The sequence below is a fragment of the Cynocephalus volans genome, chromosome 11 (genome assembly GCF_027409185.1).
Source record: "Cynocephalus volans isolate mCynVol1 chromosome 11, mCynVol1.pri, whole genome shotgun sequence".
NCBI lineage: Eukaryota > Metazoa > Chordata > Mammalia > Dermoptera > Cynocephalidae > Cynocephalus > Cynocephalus volans.
The window spans coordinates 17,033,181-17,052,226 of record NC_084470.1 but is presented as its reverse complement, the minus strand read 5'-3'; the positions used below and the strand labels follow the sequence as shown (position 1 = coordinate 17,052,226).

General features: G+C 35.8%; 1 protein-coding gene across 1 annotated transcript in view; it reads left to right on the top strand.

Annotated features, from left to right (window-relative positions):
- The window catches only part of PLS1 (plastin 1), a 46,203-nt gene that overhangs the window by 18,174 nt on the left and 8,983 nt on the right, over nt 1-19,046 (top strand). The window contains exons 6-11 of the mRNA XM_063114620.1: nt 2,793-2,958; nt 3,041-3,183; nt 7,392-7,487; nt 9,822-10,017; nt 14,513-14,591; nt 17,818-17,932. Of these exons, the coding sequence (XP_062970690.1) occupies nt 2,793-2,958; nt 3,041-3,183; nt 7,392-7,487; nt 9,822-10,017; nt 14,513-14,591; nt 17,818-17,932 (795 nt within the window). The remainder of the gene's footprint in view (nt 1-2,792; nt 2,959-3,040; nt 3,184-7,391; nt 7,488-9,821; nt 10,018-14,512; nt 14,592-17,817; nt 17,933-19,046) is intronic.

The following is a 19,046-nucleotide window of genomic DNA, read 5'->3' as shown; positions in this document are numbered from 1 at the left end:
GCAAAACTTTGGCAGCATATTGGAGCTGGGAACGTGAGGGCAGAATTTGAGAACTGGAAGTGTGGTTTAAGGTGAGTCTTTCAATGTGAGAGAGGTGGAGGGAGGAGCCTGATTCAGGTTGGGTAAGGATCTTAATACAACAATCCAAAATTGGTGCAAATAGCAAGGGGAGGAAGTCACAGAATCTTAGAATATAAACTGTCTATTGGTGTTTTCCACTAAAGAGTTAATGGGCCTTTCAGGTAGTGCCTCCAATGAACAATTAGACCTTGTGCCTAGGTTCAAGACTCCTAGAAGAGTAAAATCATGCTAACGAAGACAGTAGAATAGTAAAGTCATGCCAGTGAAGATAAGAATAGTGCACAAAATCATGTTAATGTAGACAGTAAGGTGTGTTTTGGCTGTTGGTGTTTAGTCTGAGAGTAGGGGTAGAAGATTTTGGTTTTTACTAGTTATTACAATCAATTTAGTAAAATTACATACTTCTGGCCACAGTATTATGCTGTGAATGGATATGAAATGAGTTATTGTGAGATTAACACTATTATTGGAGTCATTGTCCAGTTCTTTCCCCTGCTGATGCATTCTATGGAATCACAACTGGAGCAAACATCCTTAATGCTCTTGGAAGATAGAAAAATATAAGTGGTCAAACCTAAATTGGCAGAAGCTGTCTCTGGAATGTTGTATTGATTTAAGATAACTTAAAAGTATCCAAAGCTTTAAAAAATCTTCTAAGATTTCAATAAAATATTTGCAGTTTACTAATAGTAAATTTCATATTTATCATGTTTATTAGTATGGAATTATGAGGTTATAAAGATATTGAAGAATTCTCAGGTTCTGTTGCTTCTTTTGGAAGAACTATATTTAAATGAACACTGCTTAGTACTACTACAAAATTAATTCCAATGGTTCATCCCAGACTGATCCCCAAGGGATATAGCCATTTACTTGGAGCCCAGCAAGATAAGTTACTTCAGCATCCTATAAGAGGAAGGCACTCCAATATTCACTATGCTTTAACAACCTCTGTGCATAGCTGCTGTTGTGACCAGTATATTACATACTTGCTATTACTACCACCATGTGAGAGAGGCATAGCATAGTGATTAAGAGGATGGGCTCTGGCTACCACTGGGATCATACCTGGCTCTGCTGCTATGTAACCTGTCAGTGCCACAGCTTTCTCATCTATAAAATTCATCTTCAAGAGTTATTATTAGAATTTTCTGGAACTGAAACCTAATTACACATCATTTTTTTAAAAGAAGTCCTTCTAAATGGGGACTTTATAGAAATAAAAAGATTATTAACTCAATGCCATTAAACTGATAATACTGAAATTTCTAGGGGAATATCTGTCCTTAAAATATATTTATATAATGTAATATTACATGCATATGTTAATAATAATAATTCCCTTTTTCCTTTGTGTGTGTGTATGCAAGTCACTATGAAAGTATTGGGAAGGGAGTGACTAATTGTGGGGGGGGAGATGATTCAGGGAAACCTTCATAAAATCGTTTGATATGAGGAATGGGCATGTGACTTGAGGAAAGAGGAGGAAGTTTACGGGTCAAGAGAAAAAGACCTTCTGTTTTGGCTGAAGCATAGACTACGTGTGGAATGTCGGGAGATAAGGCCAGAGTCAGATCCTGAAGGTTTTTGATCGCTCTACTTCCCTTCTTGCCTTCGTTCCCTTCATGCCTTCATTCATTCTTACCCATTTATCTGACTGTTCAATAAATATTTATTGAGCATATACCATGTGCCTAAGTACTGGGGGAAACAGCCCCAAACAGACAAAAGTCCCTGCTGTTATAGACTTCTCTTAACTGGTGGGGGGAGATATGACAAGAGACAAGTATAAAAGATGTCAGAGTGAGAAGGCATAAAATAGGGAGTAATGAGTGCCAGCAGGGGTTGTGGTGATGCTTGCTATTTTGTGTAGGTTGAAAAAGAAAGGCTTCACAAATTAGGTGCATTTGAGCATAGTCTTAAAGCAGTTGTAGATATTGGGGGGAAGTATGTTCCAAGAAGAGGGAACAGCAAGTTCCAAGGCCCTGTCAAGCTGGAATAGAGTGAGTGAGAGAAGATACTGGGAGTAATAGGGAACATTTGAAGTTTTAAAGCTGGGGAACATCATCAGGTTCATATTTTACTGAGATCACTGACAGCAGAGCATTGTAGAAGATGGACTGGAGAGAGTAAATGTGAGGATGGTAATTAGGAAGGAAGTTATGAAACTATTGAGAAAGTCACTGACAGTTTACAGAGGTATTTAGAAGGTGGAACAGACAGAAATTGGTGATTGGATGTGGGAAGCAAGGAAGAGCAAGGATATTCTGCTCAGGTTTCTGGCTTAGGAAGAAAGGAGGCAAGAATGAAGGTTGGTCTTATCAAACAAGACAGTAAATAAATAAGGAAGAACTGGTTTTAACAGGAATGATAGGAAGACCAGGGAAGCATGGCAAGAAAATTTACATCAGTTTTTGTCATGCTGAGTTTGAGGTAGAACATCTAGATAGACATAACCAAGTGTGTATATAGGTGTAGAGCTTACAGAGGGGGCTTGGAGGAGGTGTGGGTTAGATTTGAAAGTCATTGGCATATTACAGGTGATAGTTAATCACATGATCTTTTTTATTTTTGAGTAGTATTTTGGTTGTACAGTTATTACTTATGCTTAAAAATATGAAATTTCTCCAATCCACTGTTTTTTGTGGGTAAAGTGTAGATAAGCCTTTAGAAAGTACTTCCTCACATGTATTTTTATTTTGGCAATCCAGGAAAATTTAAACCTAGCCCTGAATTCTGCCTCAGCCATTGGTTGTACAGTGGTCAACATTGGCGCACAAGACCTCAAAGAAGGAAAACCTCACCTGGTCTTGGGACTTCTCTGGCAAATCATCAAAGTTGGTCTTTTTGCTGATATTGAGATTTCCAGGAATGAAGGTAAGATAATAAAAAATGCTTTCTTTTTATTGATACATACTTACTATGGGAAGAATTTACATTTCAGTTGTTTTCCTCTTAGCTTTGATTGCGTTGCTAAATGAAAGTGAGGAACTAGAAGAGCTAATGAAGCTTTCTCCCGAGGAATTACTGCTGCGATGGGTGAATTACCATCTGACCAATGCAGGATGGCGGACTATCAACAACTTCAGCCAAGACATTAAGGTTTATATTTTAAAGTTGAAATTTGTGACATGAAATAAGTATGTGGGGCTGACAGTTAGCTCAGTTGGTTAGAGCAAGGTCCAGGGTTTGATCCTGTACCAGCCATTCAGCTGCCCAAGCGGGGAGAAAAAAGGCAGTAAGAAATGAGAATGTGGCATGTAAAAAATAAAGGGAGTTCAGACTTAAATTTGAATTGAATTCACAAGGACACATGGGGGAAGAAATGAAATTTTGCTATTCTCTGTTTTAAGTAGATCCCCCCAATTATATTCATAAAATATTTAAATGAACTGATTTATTGACTTTTAATGAGAACTAAAACTGTCTGTGAGAGGAGGGATGTGCTAGCTTCAATGAATTAAAGCATTCTTTTCCATTTTTATTCCACAGGTCTGCTAAATTATAATGAATATGTCAGTCTGTCAATTTGGACAGAGAATTACGTCTGTTTGCTGGACTGTAGGCCCTTGTGGACCTGAGTAGTTAACACTCTTATTCCCACTTTGCCAATAACCAGCTAACAGGAAACCAAATTATCTGAGGGCACAGGGAATCAATAGACAAAGGGGATCTTAAGCTAAGTCTCTGAACAGAGTAGCTTGAAACACTTCCCTCTCTACTGGGAGAGCTCTGTCAAGGAAACTATAACATTCATTTCTGCCTAACAATAACTCTACCATGTTCACTGCCTGTCTGAGCATTGCTAAAGTGAGTCTTTGTGACTTTTTTCTTCTCTGCCTTTTTTTCCCCCCAGAGTAATCAATGCTGGCTTTAATTCATATTCCCTCTTTAAATATGTTAATACCTTTGGTCAGATTATGTTTTTGTCATAATGGCCTAGGTGACCATCTCTCTTTGAAGCAATGCTGTTTTTCTCTACTTTCATCTATTATATGCTGATTTAAAAGTTTAGTTTTGGGGTTTCTCTTAAAATTCAGTTCATCAGACATTTAGTAAGTCCCTCCTGCGAGGCATTATGCCAAGCACAGGAGATGCAAAGTCTCAGCTCTTGAGAAGCTTACCAATTACCCAACACTAGCAGATGGATATTTCAGTTATTTATTACTGTTACAGCAAACAATGTAAAACATACTGGCTTAAAATAATGATTTATTGTTTCAAGTAATTTTATGGGTTGATGCAGCTTGGCTGAGTGGCTCTTCTTCACATGGTTTTGGCAGGGATCACTAATTTAGTTACTTTTTAAAAAAATTTTATTGAATTATAATTGATTACACATTTTTGGGGTTTAACGTTGACATATGTTGATCAAATCAGTATTACTCGCATATATATTCTTACAAATTGTCACTTATTCTTTATGCCCCTTGTCCAATCCCTCCCATTCCCCTCTCCCTCCCTGCTCTGATTATCCTGGATTCTCTCCTGAAAGAGTAATGGTTAGTCTATTGATTTGTTGCCTAGATGATCTGTCCAATGCTGAGAGGTGTGTTCAGGTCCCCCAATATTATCATAGAGCAGATGCTTCTATCACTCTGGAATGGGCTTTGTGGAGAGAGACATCCTCTTCTTTTCTTTGGTCTCTGCTGGTGACTCTCCTTGTGTCAATGCACTCCAGTGGCTGGCAGACCATCTGCACGCTGATTGGGGCATCTAGCCACTTTCGCGGCAGCTGTGGTTATTGTGGTGGCTGTGGTGGGCCACCCACATGGAGGTGATGTTCTTGGCATTCTCCTTACCTAGTTGGTGGTGGCGATGGCAGTGTGCTTGGTTGTGGGAGAGGGTCCGGTCCCTGGCTTCAGACCTCAGGACCCCAGGTGGGCCCCATGGTGCTGGCAGTGTGCCTGCTTGTGGGTGGAGGGTCTGGTCCCCAGCTCTATGCCTCTGGACCCCAGGCAGGCCCCATGGCACTGATAGTCTGCCTGGTTGTCCCGTTTCTGGCTTGGTAGCCCAGGGGACTTCCAGTCCTTCTAGGTGTTATAGGTGTTCTTTGGTGAAATGAGACCTTTACTATTTAATATCAAACTTTGTCTCTGGTTGTGGGTCTCTTTTTTTCTTTCAGTTCTGTGTTGGGTTATTTGCTGTTCCCACCACTTAAACTCTGCACTGGAACTAATTTCTTGTCCTTTGCTTACTTCTAAAGTGGGGAACTTCCTGTGGGGACCAGTACTTGAGCTCTGTGGTTGAGCTAAATTGCTGCTTTGCTGCTGATTCCCTGGGGAAGCCTTTTTGTGCAGCTCAGGTTTTAATGGTTGAGTTTATAGGACTTCTGGGTTTAGTGAAATCCAATGCACCTGGGTTGTGTAAAAACACTGGTCTGGGCCTGAGTCTTTTCATCAAACTGCACCCCATGCAATTCTATATTCCTGACCAGTCTCCTCTGAGTGGTCCTATGCTGATTGGGGGGCAGATCAGCTGTACCTGCTGTGTCCCAGTGTTCTTCCTGTGGGCCTGTCTCTCCCACTGCCCGTGCTGCAGCCACTTCACATGGGACAGGCTGTGCTCTGGTCCCTGCAATGACTCCCCAGCCTTCGAGTGGCTCCTTTTTTAAAGTTGTTGTGGCTCCTTGCTCCTATGTGGGTCCATGGGAAACCTATTAGTGTTCTTGCTGGCCTGGGAGCCACTAAGGCCCTCTTCTCCCCTTCTGCCTCCAGGCAACTTCGTCCAAAGGGCACAGCTGCGGCTTTTGCTGGCTCCTGCTCTGTGCATTCAGCAGCTCCATCCTGGAAGCGGCCACAGCTCAAAATGGTTGGAGAGGTTTTTTCTTTCTCTCATTGTGGCTTCTCTGGCCTTCATGCACTCTGTAGGTCTCTCCTCCTCTTCCCAGGAACTCTAGTGGCCCCAGCTTGACGGTCATTGCTTTTTAATAGTTGTAAATTAGTTGATTTGTGGGAGAGAGTGATGCTGGGGACTGTCTATTCTGCCATCTTGACTGGAAGTCACTAATTTAGTTACATTCAGCTGTCAGTTGGGCTAATCTGGAAGGTGCATAAAGGCATCAGTTACAAGTCTGGTGCCTCTGGGCTCATCTGCAAGGCCTTTCCACATAGCTAGCTTGGGCTTCCTCATAGCATGATAGTCTCAGAAAGTTGAACTTCTTATGTGGAGGTTAACTTCAAGAGGAGGAAGCAGATGCTCTTAAGATTTGCACTTGGAAGCCCCAGAACATGACTTTCACAGCATCGTGTTATTCAAAATGAGTCACAGGCCAGTCCAAATTAAAGGGGATAGGAAAAGGCCTTTGCCTTTTTTTTCTGGGCAGCTGGCTGTTATGGGGATCTGAATACCTTGGTGTTTTAATACTGTGATTTAACCAACTGAGCTAACCAGCCAGCCCTAACCTTTGCCTTTTTTTTTTTTAGCATTAGTTATAAAGAAGCTGAATTTATTAAAGTCTATAAACATTTCTAAATTTTAGTCTCCTTATGTGAGTCACTAAAATAGTGACATTAGTACCTACTTTACTGGGTAGTGTTTTTTGTTTTAATTCTTTAATTTTTTTATTGAAACATAATTGATTATACATATTTTTAGGGTAAAGAGTTGAATATCTATATACCTGTATACAATGTGATGATCACATAAGGATAATTAGCATGTTCATCTTTACAAAATATAATCATTTCCTTGTGTCCATTAACCAATTTCTCCCTAACCCCTTTTTCCCTTCTCCTTTCCCACCCAAATACTGCATGTACTCACTTATAAGTGAATGCTAAAAAAGAGAGAGAAAGAACAAATACAATAATACGTTGAACTTTCAGGAGGAAAGAACAGAACTGTGGTGCCTTTGCCTTTTGATGGGAGGAAGTACATGTATGTGTGAGGAAGAATTATGATAACTGTCTTTGGAGATGACTTAGTACAGTGTGGTCACTATTTATAGAAGTGGGCAAGGGGTGCAATATAGAGGAGGGTACTTAGTTTATTCTAGAAACCAGCAAAAGCTTCCAAGGGATAATACTTGAACTCAGTCTTAACTGGTGCTGATGCTTGGGAATGTAAACAAATGAAAAAAGTAAGAGAGAGTATTCCAGGAGTAGCGAACAGCATTGCTAGAAGCTCTGAGGTATGAAATAGCATGGTGCATTCAGGAATCTACAAGTAATTCTGTCTTACTAAAGTAAAGTTACTAAGCTGTTATTCCATTCTTTGAGATGGGGCTAGTTTCCTCAGTTTGAACACTTTTTTCCTAAATTCAATGATGATTTTATTCATTTAAAAAATGCTCATTTTTTTCCTTGAAGGATTCAAGAGCTTATTTTCATCTGCTAAATCAGATTGCCCCTAAAGGTGAACGGGGAGATGGACCTGCCATTACCATTGACCTTTCAGGATTTAATGTAAGTGCAGTTTTTAGTTTTTTTTGTTTTTGTTTTTTTTATACTGTGGTAATATATACATAATATAAAATTTACCATTTTTAAGTGTACAGTTCAGTGGCATTCAGTACATTCACATTGTTCTGCAGCTGTCACCACTGTCCATCTCTAGAACTCTTTCATCATCCCGTAGTGATTCTCTGTATCCATTAAAAAACTCCCCATTTGCCGCTCCCCCAACTCCTGGTAATCACTATTCTCTCTGACTCTATGTATTTGACTAGTAGGAACAGTCAGATTTAGAGTGCAGTTCTCTGTGGGCAGTATCCCCATCTGGCTGTCACATCTGAAGAAGAGGAATATCAGAATTCTGACCTCAGGTATTACAGACTCAACCCTACATCCATGTTTCCTTGGACCAATGCAACTGGCACCTACCAGGGTGCTTTTGTGACTGTCTAAGTATATGAGGAAAGGGAGCATCAAGCTGTTATTAGATTGCTAAGAAACTGATTATCAGTTCTACCAGTTCACATCTAGAAATGCACAAAATAAAAGATGGTAGTTCCTACTATTTATGGTGTAGGTAGGAAGGACTGATACAGGTTCTGACCCACCTAACACATTTCCTAGGAAGCCCATTGTTTTAGAATAAGTTGTAAATACCAGGGATGGTTCTATCTAAACATTAAAATCTGGTCAGACTATAGATTATATGAAAATATGTTAAGTATTTAAAGTACAATGTCCATAATGTTTGGTTTTAAAGGCAACTTGAGTCATTACTAATTAATTATATTTCACATTATTTAATGAAATAGCTCAGAAACTTAGTATTGCAAATCTATGCAAAGTTTGCAAATTATTTTGAGTCCAAAAATTAGAAACCTAAACAAACTTATGGAAAATTTCAAATATATTCGAAAGTGAACAGACTTAGTATACTAAACTACCATGTGCTCATCCTCCAGGTTCAACATCTATCAACTTATGGTCAGTCTTCATTTATTCCCTATTGATTTCCCTCTTCTGTATTATTTTAAAGCAAATCCTAGACATCATATCATTTCATTGATGAATATTTTAATATGTATTTCTAAAAAATAAAGATGCTTTCTTAGTATAACTCAAATACTTTATCATACCTTAAAAACTTAACAGTGATATGTAATGTCATTCCATATCTAATTTGAAAATATTTAGTCAGTGTTGATATTTCCAGTAGCCTCATTAAGTCAGATTTTCTTTTCATAATTCATTTGAATTAAGATGTAAATATGGCCCACATATTGTAATTGTTAATGTCTACCTTGATAACATTTTCATTGTTTAATAGCATTGAGTTTACCTTTTCCTCTGATTTTATTTACATTTTTACTTTTTTGCAACTCTGGTGTACAGAATTAGATAGGTTATAATCCTTGGTCATAATATACTCTCATTATGGGTCCATGCATGCCCCTCTTTTTATTTAATTCTCTTTGTGGTTGTTTTGAAATTGTAACAAGCCATGTGAACTCTCAATCCAACAAGAAAACTAAGACCTTTGACATTCATTTACATTTGGTTGTGCAGTTCTTGCCTAATCCGTCTTTCTGCCTCACCCCAATGTGGTAACCACGATCTTGACTCTTGTGTTCATTGTTCTTTTGCTTTTCATTTTATATAGTTTCCTTTCATATTTCCAGACATATTTCTTACAAAATTGGATTTTTTAAATTTTACTTTTTAACTTCATATAAAGTTTATCATGTTGTACTTAAGTTTCTAGTACTTATTTTTGAACTTGTATTTCTAAGAGTCACTTATCCTTATATGTTATTGTGTGAATATAACCGTTCATTCATCTGCTTTCCTGTTTATAGATATTTGGCTTATTTCCTTTGTTTCCAGAGTTTTTCAGTTGTGGAGTGTGCTGTTCCTTCTGATTTTAATATTTTTAAATATGTATCCAAACTTGTTTTTCATCGAGAAAAGAGTCTACTAGAAATATCACTCAGTGTAGAATGGGTGAGATAACAGCCTGTTATCCACTCTAGTAGGTGGCCTTGAACAGGTAACCCATAATTTGACCAGTAGGAGCTTACTGATAAAATATTTGAGAGTTTTGTTGAGTATTTCAGCAATGAGGGTGAAATATGATTCAGTGATCCCAGCAAGAAAACTCAGATTTGTTGTTTTTGATTTAAAAGAAATGGGGAAGTCGATTTGGAATTCCTGCACATTCTGACCTTATTTGGAGTTACTATTTGATACATTTGTAGAAAAGTAATTGCTTAAAATACATATATCAATAAGAAGTTATGCCAATCAAAAGTTTAATCTTGACCATTTTTGTTTTATTTCATTGTATAGGAGAAAAATGACCTGAAGCGTGCTGGATTCATGCTTCAAGAAGCAGATAAACTGGGCTGCAGACAGTTTGTTACTCCTGCAGATGTGGTTTCAGGCAATCCTAAACTTAATTTAGCTTTTGTAGCTAATCTGTTTAACACATACCCATGCCTACACAAACCTGATAATAATGACATCGATATAAATTTATTGGAAGGTATGTTCTTTCTGCCTTCAGTTGACTCACTGTCTTTACGTTCTTGTGGTATTGTCCTACTTCACTGTCAGATGTAGGGGATTGTGGTGGGAGATGCAATTTAGTGTGTTTAGGCAGGAGCATCCATTAAAAAGTTCAAATTACAGAAAGTGGTTGTGGTTTTGGTTAAAAGACAATGCTTATGGAGAAATCTTACTTGTCATTTCTCCATAAGAGTTTAATGAAAACTATCATACATTTAAAATATTCTTATAAATGATCACATAACATAACTCTGCCACCAATATGGACAATGAATTACCTATTGGAAAAAATAATAATTTGTAGCTTTTTTCTCCTTTGAATGCTACAGTTTTACTCCATTATTATTCTTTTTAATGTTTTTAGTGTACATGAAAAATATTACAATATTACTTGTCTTGTGTGTGGGCTGTCATTGTCTGTCTCATAATATATAATACTTTCCTATTTTGCTTCGTGAAATGCAGATTTGACCCCTCCTAATGTAGGTACTGTATTTAGTACTTTTCTATACTCTATAAATATATTCATTCTGAATGTTGTTCTTTTTATTGGCAACATTTATTCTTTCCATCTGGGTTGACTTTTATTTTTTGCATTGTTCATGCTGTGTTATTTCTGTCTTAATATGCCTATAGAACGAATGACTACAAGCAAGAAACACAAATGAAGCTTAATTAGAATAGCAGAGCAAGGGGCCGACCCCGTGGCTCACTCGGGAGAGTGCGGCGCTGGGAGCACAGTGACGCTCCCGCCAGCGGGTTCAGATCCTATATAGGGATGGCCAGTTCGCTCACTGGCTGAGTGCGGTCACAAAAAAAAGGACAAAAAAAAAAAAAAAAAAAATAGAGCAAGGCTTTGATTATGTAAACATTTAACCTAATTTGCCTTCTATAATGATGGGATATTACAGTTATAAACACATCAGAAATCAGTTCTGGAAACTGGACTTCATGATTTGACATAAAGTCTTTATCCTTCTCCTGTGATGAAACTTACCTTTATCACAAGTAATCTACGAAAAGATTCATTTAAGTTCCATAAAATACATTATTTTGTATTATTTAGCTATGTTGCATTTACTGGATGTCATTGAAGCTTATATGAATAGTCACAATGACAAAAACATTCTCAATATCACATTTGTTCTTCTTATCTCTGTTTCCCGGGCTCTCTTCCTTTCTTCTCCCATTCTCACACCCTCACCTACATGCACACCAACACCCACGTTGTATCAGAACTAAGAGTTACCACAGCGGCAGCAGTGATGGCAGTTGTTGGAGAGAGGGGTAGTTGTTGGATGAAGGGGCCAAGATTTTCTCTCTAATTGGAGAGGGTAGTTCTCAAGTACGGGTTATTCTTAAGGGGGAAAATTTGATGTTACAGTGTTCTCTCTCTCTCACATAACCCTCCTGTACTCCTTCTCCAGTGAGACAGAATGAGAAATCAGTTTCATGATATTTTTCTCTTTGACTGCCACAACCATAGTTCCAATATCCTTGTCACCTTATAATTAGTTTTCTGATTAATGAAAGAAATTTCAGATTCTTTGAGAAATATGATTAATTCAATTCACTCTTCCTGAGGGTCCAGTAACATGAAATAAAGACTATATTCTCTACATAGATATGTAACCAAAAGGGAAAACAGACAAAAATGTAGATTTTTCAGCAAAGAGAAATTTAGAGAAAATTTAGAAATTAAGTAAAAAGGAAGACAGCTAAGTTTTTATCTGGAAAATTTCAAAATCCCTCTGTGTCTTACAGTAGAAGGCATTGTTTAGAGTGGCATATTAAAAATGATTTGCTTTTTATAGTCACTGAATTCTTATTAGATGTCTTTTTCAACTTGCTCGCTCTTCTATTTGTCACGTTTGAATTCTTTTGCTAGTGTTCATGCAGCATGCTTTTGAATTTTTCAGTGTGAACAGGATTGCTAACTATTTCCATTAGTATTTTACTATATTTGTTAAGAAGATACTGTGGGAAATATTTATCAGTCATCTTTATTTAGAACATATTTATATTCTGATATATCTGCCAAAAATGTATTTGACTGTCACTGGAATATTTTCCTCTGTAAATTTGTGTTTTTATAGATCCATATGAAATTTGAAGCTTGACTTTGTCTCATCCCCAATTCATAAATTAGCATGTCCTCATTGGCAGAGAATTTTATTTCTAGGGAACTAATGGAAATTAAAAGCCCAACTAAATGTTAAACCTTCATATCAAATTTAATCAAATAGGTGGGCTGTATATGGAGACCATTGCAGAATTCATTAGTGGTGATAGAAAGTACATAGGCCAGGGAATTAGAAAGACTTTGTTCAAATCATGGTTTCACCATTTAATATCTGAGTGACCTCTATGAAGTTTGGTTTTTTTCATATATAAAACAGGACTAATAATAATAGTTATTTTGAAGAGTTAAAGAGGAAGTTAAATATGATCATGAATGAAAGAGTTTAACATACAGTATGTGCTTATGAATAGTCAGGGTGGGAGGAAGAGAGAACTTAATACATCACAGCACATTTAGTGAGTGTTAAATATACGTTCCTCTTCTTACCTCTTAGTAGCCTACTCTTAATATATTTGTTATTTTTATTAAAAATAAAATATCAATTGCAGATATCAATTTGATACTGCAAATCAAAGGACTGTTTTATAGTTCTTTCTATTTTGTATATCAGCAATTAGTATTTTATTTCTATGGTTGCTTTAGTTGTCTGCAATTCAGACATTTTCCAATTTGGAATACATATGTTTTTGTAGTACTTTACCATGGCCCTTGCACAAATGCTTAGTGCTTCTAGCTTCACCATTTATTTTCCAAGATAACTTGAAATGGTTTTAGATAAACAAATGCTCACTTATAAAATCTATTTTACTTCCCAGGTATCAAAAATTAAAATGATCACTGTATTAGTTGAGAACAATAGGAAGAGACATGAACTGCTGAAGCTTATGCTAGTTTCACAACTTAATCAACATGCAAGTTTAGTGTCTTTCAAATGTTATTGACTATATCATTAGATTCAGCAGAATTTGGATATTATTTTAATTAAAAATTAAACCAGGGCTGGCTGGTTAGCTCAGTTGGTTAGAGTGTGGTGTTATGACACCAAGATCAAGGGTTTGGATCCCCATACCAGCCAGACACCACAAAAAAAAAAAATAAATAAAAAAAATAATAATAATAATTAAACCATTGTGACACTATCAGTCTTTGTAATTTTAAGACATAGTTTGGATTTTCCCAGCAGGAAATAATGTAAAAATTCTCTGATTACTAGAAAAAAATTTATGTATACAGCATTATAACAAATAGTTATACAGAAACAACTGAAAGGTAAATGGAAGTTACATGGATTAAGCTATTGATCACAGTATGTTTATATTTATGTCACCCTGGGGACAGTTCAGATATTTAATTTGTACATGTTTAATATCTCCTACAAACAAGGCAGGCATGGTTGCTAGGAATATTTAGTTTAACTTTGTTCTTTTGTAAAAAGGTTCTCATATAGTAGTGGTCGTGGCAGATACAATAGAGTAATCAGTTACTTTTTATCCAGACCAGAGGGAAACTTTTAGCAAGAAATTATATTGCTATATAATTTAACAGAGCAAGAATTAAAGCAGATGCTGGGAAAGCCATTAGGTGATAGCATTGAAAACCACATGAAAATACAGTGGGCACTGTATTTTCTGAACAGTTAGCACAAATAACAGAATCCTTTCGATTTTACAAGGTTTTGGTTCCTGTTCTGGGTGTGCAGATTTATACTATATGTGGCACTTAGTCTGAAGATGACTGTAGGAATGGGTATATAGCAGTGGGTCCACTGAAGCTCAGATTATAGATTTATATGTCAAATTGTGTTATGAGTTTCAATTGGGCCAAAGTCTAGAGGGTGGCCTAAACTTGCCTATAAAATAATTATAGCTCCTCATTGCCTGTTTTTATATTACTGTAGTCACCTCTCACCTTTATTGTTTGGTGTAATTAAAGTATAGGTCTGTGTGCCCAGAAACTTTCCTGTGTAAAACCACAATATATAAAAATTTAGAAACACAGCATTGGGGAAGGTAGAGCTTTTCTATTTCTGCTTAATATGCTAATGTTATCCTGACTGCTAAAATATTTTGTTTTATTAATATGAAGCGAATCCTTTTTGCATCTAATCATCTTACATTTTTGGACAGAGAAACCCATGGCTCAGTAGTACTTCACAGACATCAAATAAGGGAATGTAGATGGACAGAATTTAGAGGAAATGAAGCTTCCTAGACAGCAGGAAAAACAGACTTTGGCAATAAGAGAGTTTTTTCCCACCACTTAAGAAACTGTAGTATCTAAAGAACCAGGGCAGAGTATGTATGGCCAGTTTGTATCTGCCACAGTGGTTACAAAATAATTCCTGATTCCTTAGTATTAAATCATCAGCATAAACTTGTGTCTACTCTAGGAGAGAGCAAAGAGGAGAGGACGTTTCGGAACTGGATGAATTCCTTGGGGGTCAACCCATACATTAATCATTTGTACAGGTAAATATTTTATTGTGTTTCCTTTTTATTTCTTTCCCTGGAGGGTGGCTGGCTGGTAAGGGGACCCAAACCTTCGACCTTGGTGTTATCAGCACCAGAGTTTCAACTTTATTGTCAGAGTCCAACTTTTCATCTTTCAATCTATAGGTATGTTTACATGAGATCATTTTCTCAAATCACAAGAATTTTAGCCAACATTTAGAGTTTCAGAATGCTGAAGATTGGCAGTATAGTAGATTTTAAAATAAAAATATCATTTGAAAATATAAGCATATGATAATAGTTATAATTTTTGATATAATTCAGTAAATATAATCTTTATTTTATAGTTATTCATCATGAAAATAAAAATTATTTCAACTTTACCATTATTAGAATAACAGTAATATTTGATAAATTGTTCTTATCATTTTATCAATATTTTTCTGTTATAATTTATATTTTAAAATTTATTTTTTACATAACCCTCAATTATTCCACATTTGTATATATTTTTTCTAATTTGTAGAAATAACTTGTTTTGAGTAATTATTAAATTTATATCATCCATTCTTGTTTAAAAGTGAGAACGTATTATTCGCCTTGGCAGGAGTAAGAAAATATCTTACTAAATCATTTCCTGTTCTGTCTGGTAGTGTTAACAACGTGTCTGTCTAGGTGTGGATGAAAGGAAAACTTTTTTCTCTCTCTATTATAGAATCTACCAGCATGCTTTGAAAAAATGCAAAATAACTCAACTCCAGCTAGTTGTATTTTCTTGGAAAAAGTTCTAGTTAACTAAATCTATTAATTTACATACCAAGGAAACTCCTTAAAGAAGATTAAATTATTATTCAAATATGAACTGACGGTTAATGTCCCAACAGACCAAGTTTACTGCCTAACAGGATTTATAATGCAATAATTTCAGCTCCTTGGTGTACATTCAAAATATTCTTTAAAATCTAAAACCAGTATTGCCTTATTACGGTAACTGGCTTTGATGTGATAAACCAATGCATATTTGAAAAACTCTTGGAGTGTGTAAATTCTTGCTAGATGAGAAGAGATATATGTCAATTAGATTGGACTTCCCATTACAGTAGCAAGGCAGTTAAAACTCAAATTTTAGAGGTGAGGAGGGACTAGATCTTTATGGACTGATTTTAAAGAATGTGTATAATATATAATTGAGAGAAAAGAATAACAGGTCTAGTGTCCCATTTTATTTAAAAATTGACTGTTTACATATTTGTATATAAATTTTTAAGGAAAATCTGGAGAGGTACATACCAAACGACATACAATCTGGGTAGTAGGAATGGAGATTTATTTTTATTTTTATTTACTTATTTTTTAACATATATTTGTACTTATTTGTGGGGTAGAGTATGCAATACATGCGTATACTGCATAATGATTTGCTTAGGGTAGATAGCATAGTTTTGAACCCATTAGTTCACCAGCAGAGACTTATTTTTAATTTTAGTAACTTAAATATGGTTTTATTAGGAGATTAAGATTTGTTGAGACTCATGGTAACTGTTTCATAAATGTCAAGAATACTAGAGTTCCCCGTGGCTGACAGCGGAGAAGAGAATTGACCAAGTTTTTTAGTTAAAGATATCCTGATTTAGTTATATAAATCTTGAAATGTAGCACAGGGCTTCTAGGCATATGTGATTGTTTCTTGAGAAAGGGACTGTTACTTTAAGAAAATTTTCAAAAGTAACGTAAGCTTAATGAGAACTGTCAGATGTAGAAAAACAATAGCTAGATGTCTAGTTGGCATGAGAACCATGAGTCCTTGAACTTGTGACTGGCTTATATTCCTAAACTCACCCCTAAGCATTTTTAGCTCTCCACTTACAGTATATCCAGCCCATACCAGAGTAACTAGAATAATTTATATTGATTTTTAACTGAAAATTCTCATCTCTAAACAAGTTATTAAATATATTTCAAGAACTATTAGTCTTAGAGTTTTTCTATGACCACTTGGCTCTAGAACTCATCTTGAAGTCTCTGGAAAGCCTTTCAACTCTCTGGGTCTCAGTTTTCCTATTTGCAAGACACAAATAATAATACTATACAACACAGCAATAAGAATGAATTTGTTTAAAGTAAAAAAGTAAAATTTGTGAAATAGATGAGATTCCAGAGAGAATCACTTTAGTGATTCTTTTTTTTTAAAAAATTAGAAAATGCTCCATGTGCTTACAGATAACCTAGTCACATCTTAATTACCTTCATATTAGACTCCATCACTCAACACAGGGTCCAGTCTCCTTCACTGCAATATGATGTGTGCTCAGAGAATGCAAAGTAACTTTTATATGAATCTTAGCAAAACATAACTCAGTAGATAAGCTGTTAGAGGAGAAAGCCACATAATACATCACAGAGCTAGCAATTTAAAAAAATCAATTGCCTTAGCATACAGAATTGAAAACAGACTCTACAGATGTAATTTAAGCTTCTCAGGAGAACATATTTTTCTGAATCCAAAGTAGTAGTATTCTTACTTTGAGAACTCCTACTTGCTTATAAATTCCTTTCTCTTACTGAACACCAACAGCTGCCTACTGAGTAGCTCTTGTGAGCTATAATTTTTTAAAGAAATTTTTAAAAAATCATAATACATAAGTAAAACATGAATTTATTCTCACTATACTAGTTTCGGGAAATATGTAAGTATGCAGAACATGATAATTCCTCCCTTACCCCTCTCATAGTCCCTTTCTCCTACCCAGAGATAATTGCGATTAACAGTTCTTAGCACATACAGGTATATAAATACATTTGAGACTAATTTTTTTTTTAAATAATAAATGAGATCAAACTGAATGAAGTGTTCTTCCACTTGATTTTTTAAAACTAAATTGTACAGCTTTTCATATCAGTACATACAGATCTACATTACCATGTCTACTGGTGGCCTATGAGTTCTTATTATGGATAGTTTACTTAACAGCCCCCTACTGCCAGGCATTTAAGTTGTCTCCAAATTTATAAATACTGTGGCAGTGAACATCCTTATAAATATATGTTTGCAAACATTTATGAAAAAATTTTAGACAGATTCTTAGATTGAAGTTCTGGGTCGAATGATATGTCCTGTCATTCTTTAAGCATTAAATGACCCTATTGTGTTTTTAAAGACATAGGTCCATCTCCAGTGTACTTAATAAAATTAGGTAGTACCAACATTTACTCCTCCTTCATCTGCTCTTCCTTCCTGTTTTAGTGACCTTGCAGATGCTATAGTGATCTTTCAGCTATACGAAATGATCCGAGTGCCAGTCAACTGGAGCCACGTCAACAAACCTCCTTATCCTGTTCTTGGAGGGAACATGAAGAAGGTGAATGAAATAATGACCATGGACATATTGTTCTGATATAAAGTGTATGTGTGATCTGTTCCCACAGTTCTGATTCAAACCAAAATATTAAGTTTAATAGCCTTTTTACACGTTTGCTTTAATAAGTATTTGTCCCCACTTTATGTAACAGCTTTCGTCTTTAGCAAGTTGCTGTACTTAATGTTCTTTGAGATGCACCATAAATGCACACTTATTTTATAATTGCCACAACTTACTGAATTTTTAGTGGTTATTCATTATTTTATTTAACAGATATTTATAGATTACCTACTACCTGTATAGTACTATGCAGGATATAAAAAAGTACATGGCATGGAGTTGGTCCTCAGGAAGCCCTAAAGAAATTAGGGAGATATGTGTGCAAACAACTACAATACAATACAGTATAAGCAAAAATGAACATTATGAGTTCTAAGGAAGAAAAGGCCACAGGTTGCGCTTAAAGGCTTCCTGCAGGAGGTGGTATTTGAGTTAGACCTTAAGAAATGGATAGAGTTTTATCAGGAGACTGGAGAAGGGGCTAAAGTTAAGAAAAGGGATAGTGGTGGGAAAGTATAAGACGTGTTTCTGGGAATTGAGTACAGTACTTTTGCTATAGCAGAAAATTTTGACTGTTAAGCAGCAAGTGTGAACACTAAAAGTTTGGATGGAGCCAGATATTGAGAACTTGGATGCCAGATTAAAGAGCTTGGGCTTTAAACAAATACAAGCAATGGGAAGTCATTAAATGTTTTTGAGGAGGGCAGTGACTTGATTAAGCTGGTGGGAGAAAATCTGGTAGATAACTATATAGAGATGTGTTTATCTCCCAGTATTCTTCCTTAAACACGGGTCTGTTGTATCCTTAATGTTTATCCCTGTTTATTCTCTTGAATTGCCACTTTGATATTCAATTTTGCTTTTGCTTTTCCTTTTTACACTCTATTTCAGGCTCATTTACCTTTTAAAATAAAAGCACATAGGATTTTAAAGTTTTATACTTTCACTTAACTTTATCCTTTCATTTAAAATGATGTGAATAATTTAACTATACTAAGCAAATTAAAAGACTCAATTTGCTGTAATTTGTCTATATGGCTATTATGAAACTGAC